General features: G+C 44.7%; 1 protein-coding gene and 1 long non-coding RNA gene across 3 annotated transcripts in view; one reads left to right on the top strand and one right to left on the bottom strand.

Annotated features, from left to right (window-relative positions):
* Window positions 1-170: 170 nt before the first annotated feature.
* LOC101951626 (uncharacterized) lies at window positions 171-19,551 on the bottom strand. Of its 2 annotated transcripts, XR_254665.5 has the most exons (3): window positions 19,368-19,551; window positions 18,308-18,508; window positions 171-3,214 (listed from the first exon to the last, which is right to left on the bottom strand). It is a non-coding gene; the product is annotated as an uncharacterized LOC101951626 (long non-coding RNA). The 2 variants fall into 2 exon arrangements; XR_010598838.1 differs by lacking the exon at window positions 19,368-19,551 and having other exon boundaries at window positions 18,308-18,864.
* Window positions 18,945-20,831, top strand: part of AQP4 (aquaporin 4) — a 21,416-nt gene continuing 19,529 nt past the window's right edge. Inside the window, exon 1 of the mRNA XM_005280000.4 lies at window positions 18,945-19,070. Within this exon, the coding sequence (XP_005280057.1) occupies window positions 19,039-19,070 (32 nt within the window). The 5' untranslated portion in view covers window positions 18,945-19,038. The remainder of the gene's footprint in view (window positions 19,071-20,831) is intronic.

Genomic DNA, 20,831 nt, shown 5'->3' with positions numbered 1-20,831 from the left:
ATGTAGTGAAAATTACAAAATTACACGTTTACAAAATTGGAGAGGAAATTATCTTAATAGAACTCCAAGAAACTTAGTGTGTGTGTGTGTGTGTGTGTGTGTGTGTGTGTGTGAGAGAGAGAGAGAGAGAGAGAGAGAGAGAGAGAGAGAGAGAAACACTTATATATAGGTTTGGGAGGATTATATTTTTATTGGTAAATGTCAGTAAACATCGACTTCACTGTACACACAAATTAATGAACAAATATTTCCATTGACAACAATCTAAATACACAGATAGACAAAGTAAGAAAAATGCTTCTTGAAAACTTAGTAGAGTAAAAATCCAGTGATTTAGAGTAGACTTTCATATTCAGCTTGTTGTGAATGACGAGTAAAAACAGATACCATTTGTTGATTTAAGGCTATTTACTTTGTATATTTTGACATGTGCTGTTGACAATTTGTGTGAATGATTTAAAAAGCTTTAACTTTTTGAATCTGTCTACGGTCATTAAATAATTAACTGTGCCCCCCCCCCCCCGCATAATTTCCCACAACTGTGAGTTCCATGATTTATTTTGCATTATGTAAAAGAGTACATCAGACTTCTAGTTATTGCTTTTGAATTTCATTGGGCTTTCGTACTCAGGTACGCAACCTTGCTTCATAGCTTATTCTGAAGATGTCAGAGAAAATTGAGGACTTTTCAGTTATGTTCAAATAATTCACTGAATTGTTTCAGCTCCATTTTGTGCAGTTGGCAGTCTCAAGAATCAGAGCTGCTGTTTCAGCTCTGTGTCAAAACACTGAGAATTATTAAGGTTCCACCAAGCACTGACCTGACATAAAACTACAGCCAAGTTGTCTAACCTGGAGGAACGGTCCTATTACACTGTTCCAGCCCTTTAATCCAACATAAAGCAGCTGGAATAGGAGAGACAATCTTGTCCTAATTTTTATTATGATCATTAGACTAATTCATTTCATTTCAATATAATATTCCAAAATAAAATGATACTCATCTGTACTGTTCTACAGACCTAAGCTTTGAGTGCACTGAAGCCCACCCATGTAGCTACATTCATTGGGGATGTCACGGGGCAGCGACTCACCCTGCAGCGCCTCCTGCCGGTCATCCAGGGAATTAGCGCTTCCAGCCTCCAGAGCGCCCTCTGCAGGCCGGTATCCCGCTTGCCACTGGGCCCGAGTCCCTCCTGGACCCCGGTGCCCTTTTCAGGCCAGGTGCTGCCGCCTGGCAGTACCCCCACAGATCTAGGTCTCCCCTCCCCAGGGAACCCCTACCCTCTATCCCCACCTCATCTCAGTCTATGGCCACTGCCAGTCATCACCTAGCCCCCGTTCCCTGGGGCAGACTGCAGTGTAAGTGCCACTCATCACCGGCAAGGGGGGTTTGGACCTGCTGCCTTGGCTTACCCTGGGCTGCACCTCTGCAACCCCAGTACCCTTCCTGTCCTTTCATCAAAGGCCTGCAGCCTGGGGGTTTTCCAGGCTGGAGCTCCCCCAGCTCCTCTAGCCTTTCCCTCAGCCCTGCTCCACTCTAGGTACTTTGCTCTGCTCCCAAGCAGCCAGAGAAAGACTCCTCTCAGCTCCTGGCTTCACTGGCTTTTATAGGGCCAGCTGTTGTCTGATTGGGGCATAGCCCAGCTGCGGTTGCTTCCCCAATCAGCGAGCCTTTAGCTCACAGCCCCAGCCCTCTCCCAGGGCTGGCTTCAAGCCCTTTCAGGGCAGGAGCGGGTGACCATCCCGGTACAGGAAACTACTGGAAAACTGCAGAACATATTGAAATATTATCCTGGGTACTTTTCACTCTTAGAAAGAGATTACAATAATGATTAGAAGGAGGGGAAATAGTCACCTACATTTCAAAAATAAAGAGAAAATCCCACATCGGCTACCATAACTTTTCTTCTGTAATAGCCCTCAATCACTCCCTTTTATCTTTGCATTTTCATCTTCTTCCTTTCTCATGTCCCTTACATTTACAAATGTCTCCCATGCCAATTTGTCTTTCAATTTCCTCTTCAAACACATACTTCTTCCACAAAGCCTTGCTTTCAGCACTGCTCGCTCCCCAAGATCTGCTGTGCTGCACATTGGAAACATCATCCAGAGAGTTTGTATCTGAACAGAACTGTGTGTCAGAACTAGGGCCCAGATTTACAAAGGTATGTAGGCACATAAAGAGGGAGGTGGGATTCACAAAAGTGTCTGGCTGAGATTTACAGAAGCCCCATAAGAGGGTAGGCACCTAACGCCCATTGAGCACAGGAACAGGGCCCATCTCCTCAAAGATATTTAGGCACATAACCTACTCACATACTTTTGTAAAATCCCAAAGGCACCTATTGGCATTTTTCAGCACCTAAATAACTATGTAAATATGGTGCAAGGGTGCCTATTCTGCAATGTTTCCAGTACAGGTGTAGAGATCCACTTACATAGAGTTCTGGGCAGCCCTGGGGCCTTCGACTGTAAGCTGCTAGAGAGCGGGACCGTGAGTTCTTCCACGTTTTCACAGTGCCAAGCACACTGACGGACTCAATATATATATTTTTTTTAAACTCAGGTATTCCTGCCATTCAAATTGGTCCTCGCCGCTATCAAGTCACAAATGACTGACTGTCCTTACCCTGAGTGAATGGGAACTATTCTTAAAAAGTTGCAAATGTCTATGTACCCACTGTAACTGCAGCCAAATAACATGAACCTGACGAACTGGACTTGGCGTTCTGAGCACGTGTGACAAAAGCATTTAAGATTATCTTAGGGTTGCATTATCTTAGAGATGCATACCAGCATATATAAATCAGGAGGAGGATCTCCTGGATGCCTCTAAAGTTCCTCATGACACTCACAGGCCTTTTGAAGACACCAATGACATATCAAGCTATGAATTTGGTGCACGTGTTGTTAGTATTCATTCATGTTCATCCGAAAGACTTGACCCAGTGGGCAATGGAAGTGAGCTGACTTTAGGGAATTCATAAGAGTACATTCATTTGGGAGCTCACAAAATATTAAAGCCAGTTCTCCAAGTCTCTCTCTTCTGGAAAGGCCATTTTGCATCTTGTTTCCCAAGTAGTTCCTTCTTGTCAGCATTCTGCTGCTGCTAACATTTCTCCTTCTTCCCCATCCAGCTTCCTACTATCTTAGATCCTTATCCAAAATGGCTTGCAGAGCAGAACTTTCAGATGTCCATTTGAAGAAGGTGCTGCAGCAAATGAGAGAAATACATTAGGCAGTCCCATCTCTAGCCATAGATGATAAAACCAGTCACCGGGTGACATTTGAAAACTGTTTTAAAATGGACTATAGCAGCACATTGAGACATTACTGTTAAAAATATCAGCACAAGAAATATGTTCTTTTTCTCAAGCTAATTACTTGGCTACAAAAGATTGGATCCAGATAGATTAGCAGTCAACCTGTGAAACAATTTCTCTTTATATAAAAATAAACATACACACATTGTCAATTTTTTTTTAAGACTACGAGGGAAAACAAAATTCTAACCCGTTTAGAAAACCAATTTCTGCTCATACAACTGAATTCACCCCTCTCTTGCCAATTCACTCATTCTCATGTGTTTCTCTGTGTGTATAGATTTTATATATATGATTAAGATCTGTGATATGGGCTTGGGGATTTAGCCACATGTATCCATTCAGTGGGTGTTGTGGCTAAATTCTGTAGTTGGCTTTGAAAATCTCTATTATATATATTTTAGACATACATGTTAAAATAAAATGGTGCCTATCTGTATGCTCTTTGCACTTACAGAGATTAGAATAATTAGATATAATGAAGAGAGAGTGGTGTATACATGTTGTATGTGTGTAACATATATTGTGTGTTTTATCAGCATGAGTTGTATAGCGAAAGTAAATAAGGAAGTGTTATTTACTCCTTCTCATAATACAAGAACAAGGGGACACCAAATGAAATTAATAGGTTTAAAACAAACACAAGAAAGTATTTTTTCATGCAACGCACTATCAACCTCTGGAACTCCTTGCCAGAGGATGTTGTGAAGACCAATACTATAACAGGGTTCAAAAGGGAGCTAGATAAATTCATGGAAGATAGGTCCATCAATGGTTATTAGCCAGGATGGGCAGGAATGGTGTCCCTAGCCTCTGTATGCCAGAAACTGGGATTGGGTGTCAGGGGATGGATCACTTGATGATAACCTGTCTGTTCATTCCCTTTGGGGCACCTGCCATTGGCTACTGTCAGAGGACAGGATACTGGGCTTGATGGACCTTTGGTCTGACCCAGTATGGCCGTTCTTCTGTTCTTATGAGTCTCACATGTTTTGAAGCCACCTGTGAGTTAGTCCAGTCATCCCAAATGAATCCGGGTTGTAGTACAGGAATTTCAAGTTTGCATCACTAGTGGCCTTCTTTTTCGGTTGTCCAGGTTGAGGTGATACAGGGGAAGTGTTGGGGCCAATACTAAGGATGTGTGAAGTGTGCAGTCATAACTAATGCCCTGGTCACTCTGGTCATCTTATGTCTACGAATGCAAACTGTCCCCTTTTCCATTGACTTTTGCCATTTTTCTAAAAAGAGGGAGGTAGGAATAGAGAGGGTAGCAGATAGCCCATAGTGAGAGGCAGGGAGGCTCAACTGCAGCTGGAGGAGATGACACATTCTAAGGAATGGTGCCTCTCGAATCAACATGTCATAAGATTGACTCTGGGAAGCACTCTCAGCTCCCGGGGCGGGGGAGGGTAATGACTCTTACAAGCTCCCTTGTATGGAAGGCAGGGCAAAACAGCAACGTTTATAAAATCTGTTAGACAAAATTAGTCCCACTGCTATTGCAAACCCCTCTCACAAATCTCAACTACTGTCTTCAGATTATTTGCTATAATGTGAACAGATCCTTTTGTACACACAAACTCCACTGACTTAATGGGAGTTTTGGGTGGGCAAAGGAAGTCTGGATAAGGCCCACATTTTGTTTCCCATCTTCTCTTCATTAAAAAAGTTAATAGAGAATAAGGCCCAAATTTGGGTGTCTAAGATTAGGCTCCTAAATCAGCACCTAAAATAAATGGCTCGTTTTCACAGCTGCTGAAAATTCCCTGCGACTGCCATTGAAATCAATAGGAAGTGCTCAGCAGGGCTGCCGAGAGCGGGTTCGAGCCCCGGTGAAAAAAAATTTTCGGGCCCCCCAGCAAAGGTGGACCGGCTAATCAGGGCCGACGAGATGGGGGAGAAGCCGGGCCCCGGGCCCCCTTCCGGACCGCCAGGCCCTGGTAATTTGTCAAACCTCCCCCCCCCGCCCCCCCTCCGTTGGCCCTGGTGCTCAGCGCCTTTGAAAATCAGCCCACTTCTCCTGGATTTTGGAGCCTGAATTTAGGCATCCAGCTTTAAAAATGCTGGCAAAGTTCTTTTAAAAAACCAAATGCAACCACTATCCCTCATTTGTTCTTTTGTGACGGGGCGTAGAAACATTCTTCAAGGCAATGTTTAAGGCTATCTTAAAGCCTTAAGCCACTTCCTTTATTAACAAGCTGATTAAAAAAGGGGGAGAGAAACTTTCATGACACCCCAAGGCTTCTCTTTATCATTTTCAGGACATCTCTTCTTTATGAGCATAGATGCTTTCCTCTAGTTTATTCTAATCTGCCAAAGGAAAACAAGCTGTCCCAGTGACAGCTTTTTTTAGGCTAGAAACTGCTATTTTTCTCTCTGGTTGCAGAGCTGTGCACTTGCTGAATGAGAGAAGCAGGGTATTTGTCATGTAAAATCTACAGTTTCTGGACTTTCTATTATTATTATGCCTTACCCCTTGTTTTGGCTCAGGAGCAAAACCACAGTGATTGGACAATTATGGGGGGGGGGGGAGCCTGTCACAGACCCTTGCAATTGTCTGTGTTCCCAAACCTCTGAAATGCTCCAGGCCTTTCAAAATCACTCACATACAAGGGAAGCAATGTAGAAAAGGGCTCTGTTCTTTTAACCAGAACATTCCAGTGCCTACAGGACACTTTCCATTGAAATGCATAAAAAGTCTCCAATAACTCTTGTAATTCTAAGAAATCTCTGGGGTGTCCCCAAAGGCTTAGATTCCCTTCACTTTCTGTATGTGGCTTAAATTCTTCACTTTCCAAGCATATTGCACTTGCCTGAAAGTCAAGTGTTTGTTTTTCCCCTGTTTTTGCAGCCTTCTCACTTGAATGATGAATAACATTTAATTTGTTTTCCACCCAAATTGGGTCTCATAAACTTCCATAATCTCTCCCCTGTGAACCCTCCCAGAAAATGCACACTGTAAAGTAAAGGGGACAGGACTCTGTTCAGTGCCAGAAAAGAACAGTCAGTTACCCTACAGTAAACACTGGTTCTACAAGATGGTGTAATCAGTGGGGATCCCAGTGTAGGTTAGCATGCAGAGGAGACCGGAGGTTATTTGACTAGCAGTGCCTATTAGGGCCACACAAGTGCTCTGTGCCGTCTCATGTTCCCATAGAGCACGAGCACATAAAGAGATCCACACTGACACTTACTTGAATAATAGGCAAATCAGAGCTACATGAGATTACCAGATAACTCATTTCGCTAAGCACGGCTTATTCCCTGACTCCTCCCAATGGGCCTGATTTTCCAGTGAACGCAGCATCTGCTGAGTGCAGTACAAGAGGGTGCTGTCAGGGAGCCAGTTATGGCTATCTGATTTTCTGCCTGCCCTGGCACAAGGCACAGATTAGACAGCCTAGGGGCTGAACCCATTGGCCATGGTCCCCTAGGAATTGCCAACCAGCTGAAAATAGCTACAGCTCATCACAGTACAGCTACTCCCCCACCCCTGAAATGCCCTTTGTGCCAGAGATTGTGGGGAGAGGAAAGCAGATGAGTCAGCTCTTGGGCTTCACGCGGTGGGTATCCTCAGCAGGGAGGCTGCGGCCAGTCTCTGCTTCCTTTGCACTGCCTGAGTGCAGAAAGAGAGCGGGGGGGGGGGGGGGGCAAGAATTAGACCCACTAATTCAGCAAATTATGTGTCACAGCTGGACCCAGCTTGCTCTGTAAGCCTCACCTACTTATTGGTCTACCTGTTACAAATGAAACCAAGCTGTCAAATCATGTCATCAAGAATTAGGAGGTTTTCATTTTATCGTTTTATTCTTGTGTGTTAATATGTTTATTTCCTCACCACTATTTTGTCCTAAAACCTTCTAAGATCCCAGATAAATCTAAGATGAGATTCACCATTAATGTCTGAAGAAGTTAATGGGCTGCTTGAGACCGACTCCACGGCTAGGTACAAAATTTGCCAAACTCCCGAAGAATCATTCTACGAGAGAGAGAATCCTTTCTTCAAAGAGACGGAACTATCAGGACCGCAATTAGAGCCCAGTCACAGTCAGAAAAGTGACTGCAAAAATAACATTGGGCAGTTGCATATTCAGTCCCTCTCCATGCTGTCCACATCAAATGTGTTCATTTTACAAGTCAAAAAGAGCTGACTACCAGCTCTGCAAACTCCCTCTGGATCTGAAAAACAGGCTGTGTATTTCTCTGCCTCTTCTTACACTTCCAGTAATAAAGATTCCACAATCAGAGCCTCACTGATAATCGTGTTGATGATGCGTGTAGCTGAAAAGAATGTAGCTCACTCTTCCATAAATGTGCTGGCTTCGCATTACTAACAGTAGTAAAAACTTGTTTTTGTCAGTCGAGTAAGCTGGCATATGGTTTAAACTGGACGGCACTGGGTACAGCAGGCATTTAGTTTACAAAAGTGTGGAAAATCCATGTGCAAGGGAAAAATCCCTGGGAAATTTTCATCCCTGTGGATCTATTTATTCAGGGATCAAGCTTTTCTAGAATATGGCCTGGAGGCAGGGCCGGTGCAAGGAAGTTTTGCGCCCTAGGCAAAACTTCCACCTTGCGCTCCCCCCCCCCCAACCCTGCGGCAGCTCCCCGCCCCCCCTCCACTCTGAGGCACCCCCCCCCACGGCAGCTCCCTCCCCTGCCCTGAGGCGCCCCTCCCTCCCCCCCCGCGGCAGCTCCCCCTCCGCCCTGAGGCACCCCGGCCCGGGGATCCATGCGGCAGCTCTGACCCAAGGGTTCCCCTGGGCTGCCGGTGGCGCACTGACCCAGGGGAACCCCTGGGCTGCCTGCCGGCGGCTCAGACTCCCTCTCCCTCCCAGCACAGCGGCCGCTGTTAAAAAAAAAATTGGGGGAGCCACTTTTTGGCGCCCCCAAATCTTGGTGCCCTAGGCAACCGCCTAGTTGGCCTAAATGGTAGCACCGGCCCTGCCTGGAGGTAAGGGTAGGATTAGCAATATCTGAATCCTTTTTTACCTCTAAGGCACTACCTGCCTTCACCAAGGAAACTCACTTCAAACAGGACTCTGGACACACCTATCCAAAAATGGGAGTTAAGAGAAAGAGAAACTTGCTGATTCTAAAGCTACATGCTATGGAAAACTGCCTCAAAATTGGTCTATGGCACATTAAACACGACTTCTCTAATTTGCAAACAAGTATATGAAAAATTACTCCCAAAGACCTCCAGAATAGTGTCAACTTCAGGCATTTTGGAGAGAATTTTTTTTAATTATTTTGTATCTGTTCATTCACTACAAAAATATTTAAATCAGCTTTATAGAGCAACAGCCTGCATGTTCTAGTGTGTCCTAGCAAAATGTCAGTAGCAAAACCAAAACCAAACCAACCTATGAGAAGTGAATAAAACATGATACGATCCTTGACATGTCTGGTTTCTCACTCTACTGCCTCTCTCCCCTACTGTCCAACAATGGGTAGTTCCAGGACATGCATAGGTAATGGACTAAGAGAGAGGTCTTTAAACATAGCAGACAAAGACATAACAAGATCCAGTGGCTGGTAGCTGGAATTAACAATGGCCAAGTAGGAAATAAGATTCAACTTTTTAACAGTGTAACTTTGGAACAGCTTATCAACAGCTGTGGCAAATTCTCCATCAGCTGGAGTCTTTAAATCAAGACTGTATGTCTTGATAAAATGCACACTGTATTTCTTCTCAACCACAGATTGTTGGGCTAGAGACAGGAATCACTGCATGAAATTCGATGCCCTGTGTTATGATGGAGACAAGACTGATCATAATGGTCTCTTCTCACCTTAAAAATCTATCAAATATACTAGCTTTATGTAACTGCAGCATCTATGCTACAATCTATTAGGATCACATGATGAAAAATTAAATACTGTCAGAAATGAAAACATTGTTCCCCAAAGTATTTGAGGAAAAACATGCAGTCAGTTTTTCTTTATAACCTTGTACAGCAAAATAGCTAGTCTTGTAAACAAACATTCGTCATCAGATTCTACTTTTCAGTTAGTTCTGTGGAAACTGGACCTTATTATAAAAATGAGCAATACCACCTTTAAAGGCATTGGGTGTAGTTTTTAGAAGGTCTTAGCATCAAGGGAGAAAATATAAAATAAATAATTAGTCCCAATTATTAAGAGGATAGTTACTATTTCATAAACCACCAGGACAGTCTAAAATATCTGAAGCAGAACTGACTTTTCCAAGTATAGACAGCATAAACTTTGCATGATGTAAGTTTTTAGTGCAGCTAAGTAAAACTTATCTTTATGATGATTTTTTATATTTTATTTCATCAAAAAAAGATTATTTTGTGATTACAACAGAGAGCTGACAGTCAGGAGATTCTGGGTGCCAAGTAAGATTTGTGACATATTTTCTACACGGATTCAGACAGCTCAAAAGTAGATATTCCTAATACTGTGTGGAAATTGATTCTTGTGGGCATAGAGCAAGGGACAGTTTTCAGAAAGGGAAGTCTAAGGTTCATGTTCATCTTGGTACAAATAGAGCCTGTCAAACAAACCTGATTTCATTTGTTGAGATTACAAGTCTGGCGCTGCATAGAAATAAGAGACTTTTGGAATGCATTTGATTTAGCACTGTATGACATTCTGATTAGCACTATACAATATCAATAGAGCACATGGATTAAGAACTGGCTGGCAGATCTCAAAAAGTAATTGTCATTGGGGAATCAACATTGAATGAGGGTGTTTCTAGAGAGGTTCCACAGGAATCAGTACTAGGCCTGATGCTAGGCAACATTTTCATTAATATCTTGAAGTCAACATAAAATCATTGCTGATAAAAATGTCAGGTGACACAAAGATTGGTAGAGCCCTGCACGGATACAAAATTTGTATCCGTATCCGATCTGCAATCCACAAAAATCATCTGCGGACATCCGCAGGTTTGCAGGGCTCTAAAGATTGGTGGAGTAGTAAAAAACAATGAAGCCAGGGCAGTCCTACAGAGTGATATGGATCATTTGGTAAACTGGCCTGTTCAATCAAAATACGTTTTAATACAGCCAAATGCAAAGTTATAGGTTTAGGAACAAAGCACGCAGGCCATGACTACATAATGGAGGACTGTATCCTGAAAAGCAGTGATTCTGAAAAGGATTTAGGGGTCGTAGTGGACAAGCAACTGAACATGAGTTCCTACCGTGATGCTGGGGTAACAATGGCTAATGCGACCCTTGGATTTATAATCAGGGGAGTAGTGAGTAGGAGTAGGGAGATGATTTTACCTCTGCATATGGCACAGGTGAGACTGATAGTGGAATACTGAGTCCAGTTCTGGCATCCACATTTTAAAAGGGATATTGAAAAATTGGAGTGGGTGCAGAAAAGGGCCACAAAAATGATTGATTTGAAACAACTGGGAAAATGCCTTACAGTGAGAAACTTAGAGAGCTCATTCTGTTTAGTTTATCAAAAAGAAGATTGAGAGTTGACTAGATTACAATGGATAAATATCTTCCTGGGGAGAAAATACTGGGTACTAGAGGAGCTCTTTAATCCGGAAGTTAAAGGCATAACAGGAACCAATGATTGGAAGCTGAAGCCAGACAAATTCAGATTAGAAATAAAGCACACATTTTTAACAGTGAAAGTAATCAACCAATGGAACAATCTACCAAGGGAAGTGATGGATTCTTCATCTTTTGATGTCTTCAAATGGAGACTGGATGCTTTTACGGAACATGCTCTTTAGCCAAACACAATTATGCTTTAGTTAAAAACAATTTATTGGGCTCAATACGGGGTAACTGGGTGAAATTTATGGGCCTGTGATACAGAGGAGCTCAGACTAGATGATCTAATGGTTCCTTATGGCCTTAAACACTATGAAAATCATGTGTCAGCAACTGTTCACCCAGTTACTGAAAGAACCAGTGAAAATTGAACAAATGCAGGAACAAATGGGTAGTGAAGGAGCTAAATCACCTTTTGCTTGATCAACCATCTGCTTTGTGCATGCAACTAGAACATTTGCACTTTAAATCTAAGTTCATAATTGTATGTACTTGTTTACACATGAGACTTAGGCGTCCTTGTTTTGAAAATTGGCTCCTAAGTGTCATAAAAAATATCAGGAATTTTTGCACAGGTTGATACTCTCTCTTTTGCAAACAAATGCAGCCATCCGCACAGAGAAATGGAGCACATTAAGTGCAACACTTTTACTGAGGAAACTGTAGGTGAACCTTGCAGAATGGGAAAAGGTGGTGGTGTATATGAAGTGGAAAACTAATTTGCATATGTCTGTTAAAATTTGTGATTGCATAAATGAATTTCACTTTTACTCCTATCACAAGGCTGATACACCACTAAAATCCCACCGACCCGTCTCCCCCACACCACTTTGCAGCAGTAACTGGAGCAGCTTTGGGTGTGCAGTGGAGTTTCTCATCATACCCAAAGATGCAGTAGTTACCGCCGCATAATCACAGCAGTTTCTAGCCATGTCTGCGCACCGTACATTGTGTTTATTTTGCACTTTTGTTTTTCAAATAATGTTTAACAGAGGAACATGGCAGTCCAAACCCCGCATCTCTCAAACTGTTTCCCAGCCTACCAAGTTTTCAATTTTGTTTGTCTCTACTGTGGTTTGCTCTTACTGAGTTGGAAAAACAACCAGTTTCCAAGCTGTCACATTAGATAGGTAATGGATAAGGACTAAAGAAGCTAGCCAGTCATCCATCCACATTACTGATTTCTTGTAAAGCCTCTAACAAAATCTTGAATGAATCACTGTAATGAATAGTCATTTTGTCCCTTTCTCTCACTTCTCTTTACCTAGCATAGGACTCTGTGTACATCCACTGTAGGTACAGAGTCCGCAGAAAATGGAGAAGGAGAGTAAAACTAAACCCTCTGGAGGATGGCCAGCAGCAATGTCAAAATCTCTTGACTGATTTCCCAGGGAATTCTTGATCTAAATGTCAGGAGTGCACATCCCTGCAGCCAAATCAGGACCAGGCTGATACCTAGGCATGACAAACTGAGCTACCTATGTGAAAAGATTACACTTTTGTGTAACTATAGTAATTTAAACTTTACAAATGTGCAAAGATTAGATTTACATGAAGGGTAGAATGGTTTTAAGATCTTTTTAGTTGGCAAAGCTGAAGTCTAAGCATATTTGCGATCTTAAGACATTTCCTTGGGGGTTGATCTTTCATTTTACTTGATCGACATTTGTAATCAGATGCATCTGTCTCTACCATAATAAACAACTGTAGCAAAACTGTACATATGTTAAGCAGGACAAGCTTAATTTGGATATAGATATTTTTAACTGTTAATTGAGCTAGTTGTTATTGGGATGTTGTCAACTTGAGTGTTGTACAATTGCTAATTTTAAAAAATTCTGGTAGAGCACTTTTTAAATGGTATGATCTGAATGTATTTAATTCCTTTTAAAAAATACAGGTTTTCTCCTGTTTGGTTGAAATTTAGAAGCATCTTTTGGGTGTGCCACAGATGAGCACCAAATATGCCTCAGGACGACCTCTCCCCCAGCATCCCCTACCTCTTGCTCTGCTCATACATGCCTACTTCTTTGGTTTCCATTTCAGCCTTGCTGCTGCTATCAGTGGTAAACACCCTTGTGGAGAGGTTAGGTGATCTTCACCCAGAGCACTGCATATGGGGGTGTCAGGCTACCACGTGAGCACTGCTGTGCTTGACACTTGTGCTAGCCTGGTAGTACTACTGAAAAGGATCTGGGAGTTGTGGTGAAACACAAGTTGAATATGAGTCAACAATGTGATGCAACTGCAAAAAAGGCTAATATCATTCTGGGATGTATTAACAGGAATGTCATATGTAAGATGCAGGTGATTGTCCCACTATACTTGGCACTAGTGAGGCATCAGCTGGAGTACTGTGTCCAGATTTGGGAGCCAGACTTTAAGAAAGATGTGAATAAATTGGACAGTGTCCAGAGGAGAGCAACAAAAATGATAAAAGGTTTAGAAATTCTGACCTGTGAGGGATGGTTAAAACAAACAGGGCATGTTTAGCCTTGAAGAAAGAAGCCTCAGGAGGATCTGATAACATTCTTCAAATATATTAAGGGCTGTTATAGAGAGAACAGTGATTAATTGTTCTCTGTGTCCACTGAAGGTAGGACAAGAAGTAATGGGCTTAATCTACAGGAAGGGAGATTTAGGTTAGATATCCGGAAAAACTTTCTAACTAAGGATAGTTAAGCTCCGGAATAAGTTTCCAAGGGAGGTGATGGAACCCCCATCACTGGAGGTTTATAAGAACAGGTTGGACAAATACCTGTCAGGGATGGTCTAGGTTTACTTGGTCCTGCCTCAGCTCTGTGGGCTGGATTTGATGACTTCTCAAGGTTCCTTCCAACCCTACGTTTCTACGAATCTATGAGACTGGAAGTACAACTGACGATCAACAAAACAGTGAAACTGATTGTTCTAAACAAACAAAGTGCTATCGTATACTCAAAGTTAAACAAACTGGGAAAACTAATAGAGAATTTTTCTAATATTTATGTAACAACAACTAAATACGGATATATACATGACAGTTCATGAGGTGCTGAGAGACTCTGGTAATGAAACCCATGTAAGTACTTAAGATTGGTAGAACAGTTGATACTATTTTTATGAAGGAACATGGTCTTCAATCTGATTTTAAAAGGACACAGAGTTTCTGCAAGTGGAATTGTGTTTCTAAAAGAACAATAGATAATCAGAAGTGGCTACATCTCAGTTTCAAAAAAACCTTGGACTTAAGAGCCTGAGTCTCATTGAAAGTCAATGGGACTTACGATCCTACTTTTTTCAAAAGGGACTTAGGCAACATCACTTAGGCGCTTTTAAAAATTGTATCCAAATTGCACTTAAAACAGTGACTCCTTAGCTACTCCCCGTAAGGTGCTCAAGACGTGAAGAAAGTTGTGATTAAAACAAGCTTCCATTTTTGATGTGATATGTAAAAAATTATAAATTCTAAAAGAATTGTGTGAGAACTAGGGTATCTGGGGAGCTTAAAGTCATAGAATCATCATAGAATATTAAGGTTGGAAGGGATCTCATCTAGTCCAACCCACAAGTCAGCTCACTTCCCGTTGGACCTCGGAGCAAATGTATACATTCTCCTTTTTTTCCCATACCTATCCTTTTGGAACAAGCTGGACCCCTCAATGCTAGTACTCCAATAGTGGGAGTTGTCCCACCAAGTCTCTGTAATGCCAGTTCAGTAAATCATAATTTTCTTCATAAGCTCTCCTTATCAAGTTAGCTAGACATTGACCAAAGATGCTCTTCCTAGTATTTGATAGACGGAGCCCCTCCCAGCACAGTAATCCTCTTTCCTGGAACATCAGCTCATTGTCAAAGAAGCCAAAGGCCTCTCTCACTGACACCACCTGCATAACCACACATTTACTTCTGTGATTCGATAGTCCCTAGATAGGCCTTTTCCTTCAACAGAAAGGATGGACGAGAACACCACTTGCACCCCCAGGGCCAGCTTTAGCAAGTGTGGGGCCCGATTCCTGGGGCTTGTACTCACCGGGCAGTGCTCCCAGTCTTCGGCGACACTTCGGATTGCCGGCCGGGGGAGGGGAGTCGCGGGGCTTGCCGCGCTCCGGCCGGGGCCGTGAGGCAGCCATGCTCCGGCCGGGGTTGTGGGACCATGGGGCTGCCGCGCTCTGGCCGGAGCTCCAGCCAGGAGAGCGGGGCCGCGGGACTTGCAGCGCTCCAGCCGGGGTCACGGGGCCGTGGGGCAGCCGTGCTCCGGCCAGGGCTGTGGGGCTGTGGGGCAGCTGTGCTCCAGCCGGGGTCGCAGGGCCATGGGGCTGCCGTGCTCAGGCCAGAGCTCCAGCTGCGAGAGCGGGGCCACGGGGCTTGCCGCACTCCGGCCAGGGTTGCGGGGCTGTCGTGCTCCGGCCGGTGCTCTGGCCAAGGGAGCGGGGCCGCCGAAGATTTAAATTTTAAAAAAAAATTAAATTTAAAAAAAAATTAAAAAGGCGCCTAAGGCGCGGGGCCCAATTCCAGGGAATCGGGCGAATCGGCCTAAAGCCAGCCCTGTGCACCCCAAACTCTTTTATCCTTCTTCCCAGAGCCACATAGTCTGCAGTGATCCACTCCAGATCAGTCTTGGCAGAATCGCTGGTTCCCACATGGATAAGTAGGAAGGGGTAGTGGTCCGAGGCTTAATGAGTCGCAGCAAACTCTCAGTAACATCCTGAATTCCAGTTCTAGACAAGCAGCACACTTCTTGGGATTCCCTGGCTGGAGGGCAGATGGATGACTCTGTCCCCCTTAGGAGGGAGTTCCTGACCACCACCACGCTTCCCCTCCTCTTGGGAGTGGTGGTCATGGAACCCCTATCCCTAGGACAATGCATCCCATGCCTTCCGGTCGACAGGGTCTCCCGATCCCTTTCCTCAGATGTCAGTCATGATAATGGGTTTTGTGATGTAGGTGTCCATTTGTATGTGGTGGACTGAAGCAGCCAGAAAATTACTTGTGTGTGTTAATGGAAAAAGAAAAGTTGGAGGAATTGCAGCGACAGAGTTGTGTAGAAGTGTAGTGAAACAAACTCTCTACCCCTCCTCTCTCTCCCCCTCTGCTTCCCTTCAGCGGGTGCAGAAGATACTGAATACAGCAGAACTGGTGCAGGTGAACTATACAGATGGGGAAGGAAAGTCCATGCAGAGGATCTACTTCTGAGGGGCTCCCTTGTCTGCTAGTGCCGAGAGAGGTTTGTCGATGGGATGGGGGGACACAGGACCAGGGCTACATGGATAAAGCCCTGTGTGGAGGAACCCCGTCCCAATCCCCTTCATGTAAGAGGAGATGCAGGAGCTAATTGCAGCTCCGATATTTAAAAAAAAATATTGTGGTGAATGTAAAATTGGATTATGTGTTAATGTGATGCTATGAGGAGGTTAAGTTTCTGGAATCACTGACTATCAGATTGTGAATGGCATGACCTGAAAAACCCTTACCCAATGGACTGAGCATAAAAGCAGAACTGTGCAGTTACAGCTGTGTTGCTTGCTGACTGATGTTGGATATAATCAAATGAAACCCTGAGAACAAGACATTCAAGCTCTAAATCAGTTGTTTTACTTTGGTTTCTGATCACAAACATCTCTTGCACTGCCTGATTTGATACCCTTGGCCACTTGGCTGTAGGTAGGTACACACACATGATAAAACACAAGTATGCTAGCATTTTATCATCTTGTGCTTACTACAATCTCTAACTAATATTAAATATGTGGGCCTGATCTTCTATTACCGTACACCATGCGTAGTCATTTACACAAGTACTGTTTGATTTGGTAGTGTTTTAAATTACACCCACTTTGCACTGGTATAAAAAACTACACATGCTGCAGCATAATAGGGACCCTGTGACAGGATGGACTTGACCCTGTCCCAGAAAAGGGCAGTGGAAAGGGTCTTCCAAGCTGGTCTAGAGAGGCAGCGTGGGATACAACCAATCAGGGCCCAGCATGTTCATATAACAAGAGCTGCAGGGCCAACATGAGTTCAGTTTGCTGGCAGGGACCAGGGTAGTAAGAGGTGCTCTTGGCTAGCTGCAGGGGCTAAAAGGGCTGGACAGATCAGTTACTGGCAGAGAATGGGGGAGCTCAAGAATAGCACCTGGCTTGCTGCTGGGACTCAACTAAGGGGGAGTGAGGAAGGAGCTTCTGGCTGGCTGCTGGGATTCAACTAAGGGAAGTGGCCCAGGGAAATGTAGAGCAGCAGTTAGTAAAAAGATGCAGCACAAAGCTGTTATACTTAAAGGGTCCCTGGGTTGGGACCTGGAGCAGTGGGTGGGACTGGGTCTCATTCCCCCAACACCAGCCACTGGAGGAAGTGACTATGACTTAAGGAAGGAAATTAGAACTGTGGCACTTCAGGGAAGGGCGCTGCACTGGGACTGACTCAGCAAGGAGCTGCGGTCAGCGAATTGAGTCCAAGAGGGGTGGCTCAGCAGGAAGGCTGGGGTCACTGAGGACTCAAGTAGAGGCAAGGAGTCTCCAGGGAAGAAGCCCTTGGGGTGCCGCTCAATTCCAGAGTAGGAGGAACCTTGCAACCTAGCTGGAGCAAGCGAGGGTACCACGGTGGGGCCTGTTTTAGAAGACTGTGCCCAGGGAGGGCTGCAGAACATTGGGGACTCTGTGGATTGTGTACCCTGGAAGGGATTTTTCTGTGTCTGCAGTTTTTTTTCTGCTCATGGTGCCCCTTGTGCTTGTCAGGTGAGTCTTCATTGACTCAGCCCTCCGGCTGATTTGCACATTCACCTGACAAGCACAAGGGGCACCATGAGCAGAAAAAAAATATGCAAATCAGCTGGAGGGCTGAGTCACCGAAGACTCACCTGACAATCATAAGGGGCACCATAAGCAGAAAAAAAACCTGCAGGCACACACACACACACTCGATCAGGGGGTGCTTGCGAGAGGTGGGTGCCATCCCTTTACAGACCCAAAATCTCCAAGCAAAAGATAAGGCGGTCCAAAGTGGTGGTGATAGGGCTCTATCCATGCTTCTGTACCTTTCCAAATGCCTCTTCAGCTCTCAGTAGCTCTCCAGTAGTCAGAAAGACTTCCCAAAACACTGTAATCAGCCTGGAACATGCTGGCAATCACATAATTAATCTTGAAGCTAATTATAACTTTGATAACAAATACATATATTTCCTGTGTGCATGTCATTTTTAACATGCTTTTAAACCATACAATTTCATATTTTAAAAGCTCTCCTATAGAATATAAACATGCAAATTCTATATATAATGCACTCAAGGGCCAAAAGCCACTAGAAAGTACTCTCTTGGTGCTTTGATCCATTCCTCCTCCCCACCCCCCGTTTTTTTTTGAAGTCTCAGTTTATACAGACACGCATATTAATCCCCTTCCAAAAATAATCTTGTGCAGAATAACACTACAGTGACCTGGTGCTTAGTGTTACCTTAAAGCTTTGCTGTAGTTTCCAATGGTTCTTTCGCAAGGTGGGAACAGTTTGAATTTCTCAGTAGCTCAGTGGTCTGAATTCACCAGTTTTACCATTTATTTTCGTCTTCATTATGATCCCACGATGGGCCAAACTTCAGTGAACTCAACAACCTGAAGAGGTGTTTGCTGGTGTCCATGTTTTGCAGTAATTTTAGTTCTGATAATGTACCGAGAGTTATTTTATAACAATAATATTGTCTGGTAGTCAGCAGCAGAATAAAGTTTAGATTGCAAATCACAAAGAACTGGACGTCAACTGTATAGGAGTAAACGATACTAAAGCCCTATACTCTGACAGTAGCAGTCACCACCTAACAAATGCATAATTTTGTTTCCAATCTTTTCTTCATTCCAATTACTTAAAAGCCTCTGCTGCAATGGAAGGTGTAGTTCTGCTGCTGTTTGTTCCTTACTCTCATTTATAAGACGCAGCAAACCAGATGCATGATATAAATGTTTCCATCATTAACAACTATGACAGTTTCTAAACAGTGTCTAAAAGGATGATCAGGTAAGGGGAAATTGTTTAGAGTTCAAATATAACTTGCCACATGGTTCAAAATCTTTCCACCCCTCCACTCCAAAAACCCAATCAGACAAGTAGCAGTAATCTGACTCCCAGTGCACTCAGGGCTGTGCTCCTGGCTCTTAGAGCTCTGTCTTCACTGCACACCATCCAGGGAAGGAATGAGTGACAGACCAGCAGCAAGAAGCTGGGGGTAAGTGTCTTGCTCTTACTAGGGAGCTAAGCCTGAGTTTGTTCAGTGGACTTGAGATGTCCAAGTGCAAAGGTAGCCCGGGCAGGCATGGGTGGTGTGTGTGCAGGGAGGGGGTTGTTCCTGATCTTTTGTAATTAGATGTATTTATTAGAGAGTATTCTGACTGTATTTTTCCTGCCACTTTTAGAGCAACGAAGGAAGTCTGAAGAGGGGAAAGGTGGGGAAAATATAGATCTCCTCCCGAGCCAGTGCACTCAGCATCTCCCAGCCCGACCCCAAACCCAAGCGAGCACTCACCCAAGCGCTTCCCTGCTTTCCAACTTGGCTCGGCAAGGGCTGGCTATCCAGCGCCACTTGAAAGAAATTAGCAGGAGCCGGCACAAGCCGTTCAGAGCAACAAACCCCGCTTTGTGCTGGGGCCGGGCTGGGCCCCATCCAGCCTGCGGGTGCGAGTTGCAGCCAAAGGCCAATCGGCCGCCCCCCACAGAGTGCGGAGGGGGCAGAGCGAGGAGTGCAGGCCGGGGCTGCAGCGCCGAGAGGGTTAAATTTCTCGGCGCGCCTGTTGCCAGTGTGAAGCCAAGGCAGCGGCGGCTCTGGGGGTAGGGGCGCTGCAAGTGGAAGCGCCTCGTCTGCCCTCCCCAGGGTCCTGCACCCAGGAGCCCGGCTCTTGTTCTCTTGCCCCGCTCCCTGCTTTCATTCGCAGCCACCCCTCCCTGCAGCCCCACCTCCTGCCCTCTCCCCGAAGAGCAACACACGAGCGGCGCCTTTAACACCGTCCCCGACCATCCCAGCTGGCCCGGGGCTGCTGGACTGGCGGTCCCGCTCGCTTGTGAGTTGCGCTCTTGGTGCTTTTTGTTTTCCGCTCCCTGGGCAGCCGGTGGTTGGTTTCCAGAGCAAGGCAGGGGCGGGGAGGGATGTTTGTTGCATGATCTTGGCCAAGACAATTTTGGGTTGCAGTGGGTGAAGCTGCCCTAGTGACTGGGTTAGCCCGTCACTGTCTGCTAGAGGGGTGGGGGTTTGTCCGTGTGCAGAACATGAAACATTAAACCACGCGGGGCTGCAGAGTGGTCACTAAACGGTCAGAGGCGATGCGTTGTCTTTCACCCGTTTGGACAGGGTCCCAAAATACCTTCGTACGTAAAGTGCTTTTAAAAGGCAGCTCGTAATACGCCGGTCGGTATTTTAGGGTACAGGGCTTGTTGCAGAGAGTCACTGCCTTTTGTGGCTGTCTTTCAGATTTGGCTTCTGAATAACCCTAAGGGGGTTATATAGTATTTTTAAGCAAAAGTGAGGTATGTGCTTTAAAATTGCCCTTCTGTTGTTTTAGGAGCAGAGTTCTAATCATCCACATTTTCCGCAGCATTTAGTTTAACAGGTGACATGTGAAAACACCGTGGAGCTGTTGCACATGAACTACAGTATTTATTATTACTCTCTTCTGCGTGTCCAGATAAGGCGTCTGCGCTCTTAACCTGGACAATTATCACTGGGGATCCTGAGTCAGGTGCTGGGGGACTGTATTGCTGCAAGTACTATGGTGGAAATAGCCCACCCCCTGCTGGCTCATCTCCAGGGCAGCACTCATCCATTTTTCCTCTCCTCCAGAAAGGAAATGGCCAGAGGAGGGGGTTTCATTCACCTTCCCAGGGCTTCTTGAGCCAGGGAGCTGCAACCACCCTCCTTTTCTTTATGTTCTTAAACTGTCTTTCGCTTGTAATATGGGGTCACTGTTAGGGCTGCCAACTTGCTAATCACACAAAA

Source organism: Chrysemys picta, chromosome 2, assembly GCF_011386835.1.
Source record: "Chrysemys picta bellii isolate R12L10 chromosome 2, ASM1138683v2, whole genome shotgun sequence".
NCBI lineage: Eukaryota > Metazoa > Chordata > Testudines > Emydidae > Chrysemys > Chrysemys picta.
The sequence above is the reverse complement of the archived record's forward strand: the minus strand, read 5'-3'. Positions and strand labels throughout refer to the sequence as shown.